Below are 12,382 nucleotides of genomic sequence, written 5' to 3' on the forward strand. Positions count from 1 at the left end.
TCAGAGGAAAGATGCACTAAGATTCTTCATGCCACCTTCATATTCTATCCAGACCTTTATTCTGTCACCACTCAGTGCCTTCTGAATATGAAATATCCCCAGTAAGAAACAGGGAAGTTTCTGTACCAAGTTCTCAATAGAAGTCTGGGATGTCTGGTGTAAAATTACGCATTCTTACCCAGACTCATAACGAACACTCAGACGTCTGCTTCCAGCTGTATCTTGCTGTGACACTCACCTCTGTTTTAGAAGCTGTTTGTTGTCCTCAATGGTTATGCTGTCAGCATGGTCCCGCTTGAAAACTTCAAAAGCTTCCTGACATCCAAGTGACATCTTTCCTCCTGCCCCAAGAAAACAAACAAAAAAAGGAACTACTTACTTCAGAGTCATCAAAAGACAGACATTTTGCATTAAACTATCTCCTGTTTAGACAAACCTAGCAAGTCAGCCTTAAAGCACCCAGAAGACTAAAAGTCAGTGTCTCACCAATGCGAAGGTATTTTTGACAAAAGATTTCTATTACCTGACAAATTAATTTTGTTTTACTTCAGTTCTCCAAAGTCTGAATGTTTGAGCTGTATAATTTCTCAAGAAAACTTAAAATATTCATAAGTGAAACCAAAATTTGAAAATTTAACCTACGTAAAATATTCTTAAGTATGAGCCAGAGGTATTTTCACAACAGCAAACTCCAATTTGCTTCTCTGTTTCTTTCATCTCTGTTTCATATTGGCCTCTAAACATTCCTTGAATATTTTCAGTATTCTTGGAAGAAAAAAATTCAGGCTTCTTTTAATTATGATTAATTTTCATCCCCCTTAGGCAATGTTTTTCATCCTCTTTTAAGTGAAACAGGTATTGTACCCATAGAAATAGTTGGTTCCTGCCTTTTATATTTTCAACATGCTGCTTGTTTCCTTTTGCACGCCAGAAGGTCAAGACCTGTTTAGCCTTCAAATCTTTTTAAAAGCCACTATGGGGAAGTATTACAGTCTGTATTACTTATCAGTTCTCACTGCTAGATGATCTACAGATCCAAGTAAGAAATCAAGCATTCGATTTTTCATTAACAAAAAAAAATTGAATGCTTAGGAGAACGAAAGTTTACATCAGCATCAGTGTTATCATGAGTACATACACGTCAATAAACAAGCAAGGAGAAAGGATGAGACTTGCACTTAAATAAATTACATTAATGAAGATAAATCAGAAGCAGAAAGGGGAAGAATCTCACATTGAAACTGTGAAAAATGCAAAACAGCTCCTCATGCAATTTAAGTCTCAAAATCATAATCCTTGAATTGGAATTTCATTCTCTGTAGTTTTTTTACCTATAGAGTCTTTCTTCCTACTCACAAGTCTTCCCTCCTGCTTTAGAACTATCAAGACTCCCAAACCCCTTGTGCACAAGAGATATAAAGTTTCCTGGGAGTTTTGCTGTGCAAGGATTTTCTATACGTTTTGTGCCAATGGACCAGCATTCACCAATAGCATATGTATGCATGTATGCCAATTATTGTTCGGGCTACCTGCTTTGCAATTTTGGTGTAGGCAGGGATGATACATTAACAAAATATACCTAAACAGGTTGGCATATGCAATACTGGGATGTTACACCTTACTGGAGCCTAGCTCTGTAAGCCGCATGTTATAGTCACTCCAAATATGTTCTGGTGCCTTTCATCATACTTATAACATCAGGATTACTCTCCACTGACTTCAGTGATATTTCTGTGGTGTAAGATACTGTTTACAGTGAAGGCTGGCAACAAAAACTAGCGCTCAGGGTTCAATAATCTTTAAAAGTTTAAAAAATGTTATGAAAAATATAGTAGAAAAAATTGTCCTCTATTTCAGTCAAAAGAATCAGCACATCTGTTACTAATTTAAAAACTTCGAGTTGAAAATAGAACCACCAGGAATGTTTGAATGGTAAAGTAAGCAGAAATGCTCCACCCTTTTTGAATACGAAAATCAAAGAAAGATACGGTGCAGTCTTTACTGCTATGTGATCCAAAGGAGCGAGAGGATTTAGGAAAATATATTCATCTGTGGTGATGACCTGAGAATATAACGTTCATGTTTCATGCTTCTCTTGAAGAAAAACATGCAGCTTTGCAAGCAGAATTTTATAGCACATTCGTCCTATCACTAGCACTAATTTTAATATGCAGCCTGAATTGACCCTCTAGAATTGCTTTTGTTGCAGAAAAAGTTTATATGAAGTGCAGAAAGCCTGGATGAAATTCATGGCTGTGCCTAAAACAAACAATGAAAACATCCTTACTCATATGTAACATTGCAATGTAAAGTATTTAACCCTTCTGGTAATGTAACACTGCAATGTAAAGTATTTAACCCTTCTGGTAATGTGCTGCCTTTGAGAGTAGAAGTAAAAACAGTAGAAGTAAGTTTCGGAAAAAAAAAAAACCAACCAAAACTATTACAGTGATTATTGCTTCTGTCTGGCAGAAATGCATCAACCAAAATTAAAGGCAACCTGATAATCATTTTCCAACATTACGTTAGGAGGCAGCTGATTTGTACAGCCAAACAAAGCACACAAAAATAGATCCCAGAACTTTTGGGAAGGGGAAATTTTCTAGCAATATAAACCATTTTAAGAAAATAAAGAAATATATGAAGTAGTAAACAATCACATTCTGAAAATGGTATCTAAGCAAAGCAGCTTAAAAAGGATCATTAAGATCGCGCCTCAGCATAATATGAGTGTTAAAAAAGCTACAGAACATTGCAGCCTGTGAGTAATGACAGAGACATTTAGGATGACAATAAGGGAATATAGCAATGTTAATACTAATAAAAGACTGCAAGAAACATTGGAAGCTTGATGGAGTGGTTGTGTTTTCATTCTGCTCAGTAATGAAGTTATTCCTTCTCCATGATTGACGTTGTATCTTCAATCATGCTGTTTTCATCTTCTTAAATAATCTATAATTTCATAAAGTAGCTACAACTTCTTTCAAACGGCTTCCAAGTGCAAAGGTGCACTAACATTATTGGCATGCTGTTTCTCCTGGGCCTTATTCAAACGAACAGGCTATAAGCTCTTTTAAAACAAGGTGCTATCAAATTTCTGTTTTTCTTTAGCTGTAAATTGAAACGTATTTATAGCAATATATATATGATATGAATAAAAGCAGAATTGAAAGCAAAAACCATTGATAACACATTTTTGGCAAGGTAGTTGAACAGTTCATATAAAACTGTTAGACTTGTAGAAAACAAGTTCTTTCACAGGCCAAACAATTTCTTCGCTCCTTTAATACTGTGGCATAGTGTTACAAAATAAATATTTGAAAATTCTTATCTAAGGAAGAATCACCTCCTACAGAATGAGAATTAGGAAACACATGTCATCAAATCGTTACAATGTGAACTGTAATAATCATTACCATCAAAATAATTCAGATTGTTGGAAAAAGCATAAAATTTTCTTTCAAAAAATTTTCAATCACATTCCTGAAAAACCTCAGTTGATAAGGTTGCATTAAAAAGTGATAAATTTTCTATCAACTTAATCTTAATTATACCTTTCCTGTTAGGTTGTGTAAATTTGCTTTCAGGTTAAATCAATATTTATTATTAATTATTAAACTAATTACAAATTACAAATATGTCCAATGCACAACGTGACATTTACAGCAAACCCATCCTTTTTTGCAGCAAATTAAAACAGCTGAAATTTTGGGAAAAGTCAGGTTTGATCCAGATCGTGAATTTGAACATTTAAGAATGTGCTTATTGAAGGATCGATTTCAGCCTGTACTCCTATCTGGTGTACTCCACCAACTTTTACATTAAAGAAAAAGTGACAGTTCAATAGGCTCCTCTGACAAAATGTGAAAATTACAGGTGTCCCACTGAACTTGGGTAAGTGAGAAGGCACAATGACAATGAGAGCTCTGTACTGGAGCAACAAGATCTGAAATGACCAGGAAATGGAAAACTTATTCTACTATTGATAATGGACTAAACTCTTGAAATCAGTAATAACTCAAAATACACTAAGCAAAGACGTAATAAGGCTTTTGGATGTGTCTGATCACTTTTAGAGGTGACACGAAAAGATCAAAGTGATTTCAAGACTCAGTTGCACGCCTACAGCAGGTAGAAGCCTGTATGCCAGCAAAGCCCCTGGCAGATATTACGCACCTTATTCTATCACTAACTAATTTAGAGATCATTTATTCTGTGCTGTTACATATGCAAATGCTATTCACAGCCATCCTAAACAACCACTGTCTGGCGCCTCACAAACTTTAATTAGGAAAATACGTTACACGAACATGTAGGGTATAGCGCGGCATTGGAAGCTCAACTGCCAGCAGAGAAATTATAGGCCCGAACGCTATTTTTAAGTTAAATTGTATCCACTGAGATTACTCAAGGACTATATCTGAGTAGGTAAGAGCATGCAAGTGTATAAACTTAGATGTTATTTTGTTGCCACAAATGACAAAACATGGTTGTACATATTTAAAGAACCACGTGGATTTTTAAAAGTATCCAACACCCACAAATCTTATTGCAGTGTGATTTAGTGATCACAGTTTATAAATACTGGTCAATTTTTAAGGACTTTATTTTAATGTTTTTTCATACAGATTTCAAGAGTGCTCAAACTGGCACTTCCAGAGTACTCAGTCTGGCCACCTTGGTTTGGTTTTTTTTTGTCTGTTTGTTGAAAAAGTGTTTATTGCTCAGAGGGAGATCTTCATAAGGTTTAATGCGTGAAACCCACCGAAAACATTTTCATTACTCTTAAGTCTGGAAAAGTCTGTCGTACAATAGCATGAAATTGATACCTTATCTTCTCTGTCAGAAAGCAGAATCACAGTATTTCCTCACAACCCCACATTGCAACCAGATTTTGGTCCCGGTATGAGAGCTCCAACGGGGTTCCAGCAGCCTTCATGCCAGAGGCTGCCAGTTTAACCTGCAAAATGAGTTGGAAAAAACTCTCCAGGAGAGAAGAATTAAGGTTGCAAGTTGAGCTGGTCTAAGGGAGGAACATTAAGACTGTTAACAAAAGCAAACTCTTGGCAATAGCTGTTCAGACCATGCGTTCTGACGAGAAAGGCATCTGTCCACATATCTGTCCACATATCTGTTTTGCAGAAACTACATTTTCACAGCAGAAGACTTTGTCTTTCCATTCCTACAAAGTGCTCCATCGGACAAGAATTGCTAACTCTTTCACTGAAATCAATAGGAGCAAAAAGTCCCCTTGGCTCAAGGAAAGCTCTCGTTCCAAGTGATGAATTTCAGGATGGCAGCTAGTGTGAATTGTGAGTCTTCATGCTTATAAAGACTGTCAACCTGTTCATGCTATTATGTATTTCTACTTACTATCAAATAAGAAAAAGGGAACTGTAAACACTTCCAAATGAAACTAAAGACAAATTATTTGGTAAGTCTTTGTGATAATTAGAAGTGTTTGTATGTAAGTGTAATTCTTTACATCTTCACCAGGATCCCGGAAGATATCATAGCTGTCTGTTCAGAATGGAAAAAAGTAGATTTAACAGAGCTTGGGAATAATGAATCAACAAATAATAAATACTTAAAAATAGGAAAACAAACCCCAAATCACTATACAACAAACACTTCCCCACTGTAAAGCTCAGCTAAATTTTTCATGAAAAGCATGTGTATTACATACGGCTACCTTCATTAGACTGCAGTTCGAAAATGGGAACGACATAAACCAAGGTTGCTCATGGTACCTCTGCAGTTTTGAACTGCAAAATAGTCTTTGGGCAAGTTAAAAGCCTCAAAGGAAAAACAGAATATTCAGACTCAATGAACTAAGTAAAACAGTGGCATAATTTAATTTCTCTGTCCCTGGAGCTTCTTTGTTTATTTCCAGGTGAGGAAGAGGGTAAAATGAACAATTTCTTGAGATTATAATCATGTTTATTGTGGTACTGAACATTGATCTAGGCAGGTCGGACTGCACTCCACAAGTGACAATTTCTACTCTGCAAACTCTTGAGTTAATTGGTGCATGGGTCATTTACCTAGGCATCATTTTATCCACATAAAATTAATTGTTTGACAAGACGAGCTATTCCATATATGTTGAAATAATTTATAATCAGAAGAGAAACCACCATTAAATTAAATACTGCAAATGCCTAACAGAAAAGAACAAATTTGTGCAGGAGTATGTGGGACATAAACCAAAGACAAGTACCATTTCTACTGTAATGAATATTGTTAGAGGATATGTAATCATTAAAACTGAGATTGCTTTTAAGAATACCAAAATAAAAGAATGAAAATGAAATTTTATATACAATGCCATCTTGTAAAAGTCAATTTTTATAAAGTTCGACTAGAATGCTTCCAAAAAACCTCCTCAAAACCAACCACTTACTAGAATTCCATTAGGAGTGGGTTTTTACATTAATTAATATTCCTCTGCAGGAGTAGTAAGGCAAATATTGAACTGTATTTCAAAACCAAATGTTAAATCAAGTATAAACTTAATTTAAAACAAGATGAAATTGACTATTTTAAGATTGTCCAAGACCACAGAAAAACAACAACGACAAACCCCAAATGAGATATGATAGCTGAATTTAATCATGTTGACTTTCTTCAGTTTCATTATTTTAAGAAATCTCAGGTAATAGTACAGGTAAGAAAAATATTTTTCATTTTAACCCAGTTGTATGTTTTTAATAGCTCTACTTTTGCAACAAAAGCCCCTTGAAAATTAATGAATAATGATGGTCAGAAATGCAGTTTTAGGTTCCTTACTGACATGTGCTAAGTCTGATACCAGAATGAACCTTAGAGTGATCTCAGTGTGAAAAGACTGAAACTATTGAAATCTCTTTCCCTCATCTTCGTCTTCTGGAAAATTAGCAAACTAGTTTGTCTACCTGTCAAATGTTGCAAAGCACAATGCAAAGGAGAATTACAGGAAAAAAGAAAACTGTTAACAGCAACATAATATACCATCATCACCTTCATGTGATAGAGCACATACTTTCCTCGGATGTGTTAGACTAAGTTAACAGGACCATTTTGGTCTGTTTCTATTTCTGTTAGTTATGGATTCTAACAGTTTCTCAGATTACATGGCATGGCTTCAAGATGCTGTAGAATATCTGCACTAGCATTAATGATTTACAGTATGCCTACTTTTTTGTTACATAGTTACACTTCTATATTTTCTTTAAAGAGAAAATGGGCAGTATAGTTATCAAATTCAAAGTGGGAGCAGAGGAGTCAACAGTGCAGTTAGAGGCTACTCAGCATGCACAAAATGTGAGCAATGATGTAGTGTATCTATGGATACAACCAAGTTTTTCTCATGTTCTGCTACCAATATTATTGCAGATAACTTTTACATTTCATGTATGACAGCTTCTATGTCTCAGAAAACAAAAATTATCGGCTACTATTTGCAACCATCTACTTCTTTAAAGCTGCCTGTGAGATCATATTTGATTATATAATACATATACACTTTGAAAGTCCTTAATTAGTAGGTACAATGAGAGAGCCTGAAATGAAGCATGGTGGGCTTGGCAGAAGCTCAGGAGGTGGTTACAAAGGAAAATATGAAGTCAAACCCACAAGAACTTTAGGAGACCCACCCAACGGTGCTGCCGCTTCTAAATAAATAAGATTCACTTTTGCCTATGCCAGAATCACACATTTCAGATAACTTAACATAAATCAGGACATACATCTTATACTACATGTGCAGTTTACATTAAACACTGTATACTAGAAATAAACTGTGCATTTCCCTGTTTTTATGGAAGCCTTCAATAGTTGATGCAGTTAAAATTTTACTAAACGAAAGGGCCAGAACATTATGCACTTGGGTCCCCTATCAACTTTAAATCAGACTACTATGCTGAAGATGAAGATTTCAGTTAACATTGAGTAATAGCAAATTAAATTACATGTTTTGACTTTCTTCATGTATTTGCCATCTTGCAGTAGCAACATTTGCCACTCCTGTTTTAGACCTGGAAAACGGCTTTTATGTTCAAAAACTTAAAGTCTGCCTTTTTCAACTAGAACAACATGTTTAAAAAAAGACAGAATTCTCTCAACAAAATTTGCCTCATTAACATGTTCTATGCTCTTTTGTGTGATAGATACGGTATTTAAATCCTCCTTTCCCATCTATCTTTCTCAATTTTAGAAAAATGACTCTGAATGGTGGGATAAGAATATTTTAAGAGCTCTACCAAATGACAGCCTACATCAATGGAGTTATGACAGCTTGGACCAAATGCAAGTGAAGTTTTTTGTTAGAGACATCCATAGAGATCTGAACGTATTTTTGGTGCCTGGAGAATCGTCTCCACCACCAGTCCTGCTGGTAACACCATAAACCACAAAAGAGGCATATTTCATTTTCAGAGCAGTTTAGCAGAGGAAAAATGACTTGTTATAAACATCAATCTGGTTTTGGAATGTTATTGTACTTTTAATTTCATATTACATTTTAGCTTTATTCTTTATTAAGATACTGAGGTTTTCTGAAGTAGAAGTCTACTAGATCTTAGTGAGACAAGAAAAAATGTCTGTAGTGGGTACACCATCAATCAGTACCAGCTTGGGGCAATCTTAATATTTCAGGCTATAAACTACAGGAGTGCAGGAGCCACTTTATGAGAAATTAACCTTTTTTTCTTTTTTTTTTCAGCAGGAATTCCAGCACCAAAAGAATGAGGTATGCTGAAGTAGAGAGTTGAGAGAAGAAACCATGAGATAAACTCCTATCTCTATGCTGAAGTAGAGAGTTGAGAGAAGAAACCATGAGATAAACTCCTATCTCATCAGTCAACAACCTAGATTAACTAATTTTAAAATTTCCTATCTATTTACATTTAAGATGAATGAGCTTTAGCTATCCCATTGCTTATTCCTTTTCACAGCTGAAAATTAGCAATTCAGAAATGAGTGAAACTTCTTTGTAAAAGAATGAACTTTGATTCTCGCTCTATTGAAGCTTTATTAGAGTTTGCCTCTGAGAATGAACATGGCAGCCTGTTGTGTACTAATGTCCGTATTTTATAAAGTAATTAGGCACGTTATTCCTCAGCAATGACCAGACTAAATTTCAAGCACTCAGCAACTGAAGAAACTTTCTTCTAGACATGTGATAAGCTCCAGAAGTGCAGCACAGTTAAAATGGGAGTCCTGTGCACATGCAAGAGCAGAAGTTTAGAGAACATTTGCGTAACTTTGCTCAAGTGTTTGCATGCTCTTAAACACCTACTCTGACCATAAGCTTTTGAATTTTCCATGGAATTAAGCACATCGCGCCTCTTGTGTTACACAAAGGGTGAATTTTAATAAGCCTAAGTAGTTGAGAGTGCATGTAGAGAGAACTGTTATTATCAGCACCTCTAATACATATTTTCCATTTTTATCCGTAACGGTTTTGAAATAAGAGCCAAAGTAGAAAAGGAGGAGAAAACAATGGGACCTGGACTTACACATAAAAACGGATTGGCTAACTTCTTTCCTGAATTTTCACTTCAGCTTTTCAAAACTTTACCTCTCTCTTGCTCTCTTTTTGGACCTCTCCCTCATCTGAGATTGCGGTGTCGGGACTTATCTGTTTCAGGATTAGTCTGGGCCAGGCTGGGCCTTGGTCACCAGGTGGTGAGCAATTACACTATGCATCACTTGTTTGCATATATTATTATCATTATACATATATCTATTCATATATTATTAGTAGTAGCAATATTAAATTGTTCTTATCTCAACCCACGGGTCTACTTCCCTTCTCCTCTTTAATTCTCTTCCCCATCCCCTGGGAGTGGGGAGCGTGAGCAAGCAGCTGTGTGATGTTTAATCGCTGGCTGGCCTTAAACCATGACAGTCCGTTGTGGCGCCCAATGTGGGGCTAAAAGGAAGAACTAACCCTGTCCCAGCTGAAACCAGGACACCCAGATTGGTGGACAGGACAGAAGCAGGCAGTCTGACAATTATGAACAGTCAGGGACAGTAACCTCAGTTGGAAGAGGAGATGTATTTATAATAACCTCAAGGAAGACTGGTGAGAAGGAGCCATGTGTTGGATGTAAGTGGGACTGCATGGCAGACAAACTCCAGCTAGATGCTTCTTTTGCCTTTTTTCCAATTCAGCTCAGGCTCAAAAAATTCTAAGATAGATCTGTGGCTTTCTTTACATAATAGTTTACAGACAAGTTTGAAAAATTGCATTTTAATAATAATGCAGTCAGGTTTTACTAATATATCAACCTACACAAAGAAACAATCGTGTACTGAATGGAAATACTGCTTTAATCTCTGAAAATACAAATGACAACTCTATGACAGTTAAGCCTTTACGAGGTGATTTTTTCTTCTGGTTATAAATTAATAAGACATGAATTATTGTAACTGAATATATAATTACATGCTTCTAAGTTCCTAATGTGACAACTGAGTTCCTATTATCTGATTGTATTTACTGATATCCCTCTTTAGTTACTTTAGGTATGACAGTACTTTTGCTCTGGCAATTTCACAACAATGGACTGAAAATTGTCACAGGACAACTGCAGAAGGTTAACTGTGCAGATGTATTCTTTTCTTAGAGTTGACATATAATAAATTGAATACTCAAAATGCATAACTTCCTGTTTCATTGCAGTTCAAAAACTGAGTTAAAAAAATATAATCAAACGACACCTAAATGTTTGTGCATGTTTAAGTCAAGGAGGATGGAAGGAAGTGAGGCTAAAGTGTTACGAGGATCAATGAAAGTTAGCATTGCCTCCACCCACAAATCAGCTAAAGGCTTCTAAAAACTTGTATGTGGTAAATTTGGGACTTCCTATAAATAAGGACAAATGTGTAAACACAAAATGATACAATCAAAAATCTCATTGCTTATCTCAAGACTAGGAATAATATATGGTAATAATTATGTTTTTATGGTGTCTCTAGTTTGGACGGCTTGAAGGAAACAAAAAACGCTTGAGAAATTTCATTAATATTACACAAATATTTCTGGAATTCAAGCAAATATCCTTGTTTATTCCTCTTGGTACTGGTGCTCCTCACAGAAGCCAGAGAAACATTTGGAAAAAAAACAACCAATAGGATCCTAACAACCCATCTGATTTAGAAGCAATACTTAAATACCTCTATGTTTTAAATTGCAGATGTAATTTAAAACAGGAGTGTTAAATTACTCAAATAGTATTATCACTGGATAAGCTTGGAAAATTAGTTTCAATTTAGCATTGGTGCAATTTTTGTCTGTCATTTTCCTGAACTTCACAGCTATGCATTTTGAAATGCATTGTTACAAAAAAAGATAAACAAACAAAAAATCTCACCTGAAATACAATCTTTAACTTTCAATAATATTGTGAAAATATCCACTTAAATATACAGATATCTCTAGGTTTTAAATTAATAAGACTGCATGTGAGAGCTCCTCACTGACAGACATGTCATCCTCAAATAACTAAAAATGGATTATTCTTTACTACATAGTATGTCTAGCCCTTTGCAGCCAGATCTCAGTCTCTTCCTTTCAGTCCAAGCTTACATCTGGGTCTTTTCCTATTTGCACAGCCATTTTGAGGGCATGGTACATCCACTATAGGATGATGAACGAGAAACATCTTTTATGTCTAACTACAGTACCGCTCCCAGAACTGAGAAGGAACATAAAGGGGAATAAAAGAGGAACATATGCTTTAAAAATTGATTCTCTGCCTGACAACCTCAGACCACATACCTCAGGCACACATGTTGGAAACAGCACGGGGATGACACTGGCCACGAACATTGTTTATGCTATTGCTGCTACAAAAAGTTGGAGTGAGAGTTTTTTGTAAAGTACATCTTAATGCATTTTAATAAAGGATTAGTACTTAATGATAAGAAATTTTATATTTTGAGCATAGAGTCAAAAAGCTATGAGCTCTGTAAAATTACTGTACAATGAATTCTGAGTGTCCTATACTTTGCAGATGAAATTCCAGCATGGATATTTTGCCACTAAAATGACTAAGATACCTTCTTGGATGGCAGGTTCACTGTGGAGAATGAATTTCTCTGTCTTATCAAAGGGAGAATGAATAGGTAGAGACAGATAAGAACTCACTGCTAAGTTGACCAAAAGTTCTGTTATTCACATTATTTTTTTGTCCTAAGAAAAAACAGTAGAAATAATCACGTCAGGGTTTACAAATATATTTTTGAAACAAAAGTGTACATATTAACTCCAAATTTAATCCCTGAAACCTCATCATCATAAAATTCATTCAACTTTTTAATGAAGTTTCCATCTTAAATTGTCCCTAGAGGCAGGAAGTGCCTTCTACCCTGTAGTTGTGGGTTGGTGTAGTCTAAC

The 12,382-nt window shown here is 35.5% G+C and overlaps 1 protein-coding gene across 1 annotated transcript in view; it reads right to left on the minus strand.

The window, feature by feature from the left end:
• The window catches only part of KIF6 (kinesin family member 6), a 164,891-nt gene that overhangs the window by 55,133 nt on the left and 97,376 nt on the right, over nt 1–12,382 (minus strand). Inside the window, exon 14 of the mRNA XM_086626191.1 lies at nt 239–341. Coding sequence (XP_086482317.1) covers nt 239–341 — 103 coding nt within the window. The remainder of the gene's footprint in view (nt 1–238; nt 342–12,382) is intronic.

Source organism: Tauraco erythrolophus, chromosome 2, assembly GCF_009769465.1.
Source record: "Tauraco erythrolophus isolate bTauEry1 chromosome 2, bTauEry1.pri, whole genome shotgun sequence".
In the NCBI taxonomy this organism is placed as follows: Eukaryota; Metazoa; Chordata; class Aves; order Musophagiformes; family Musophagidae; genus Tauraco; species Tauraco erythrolophus.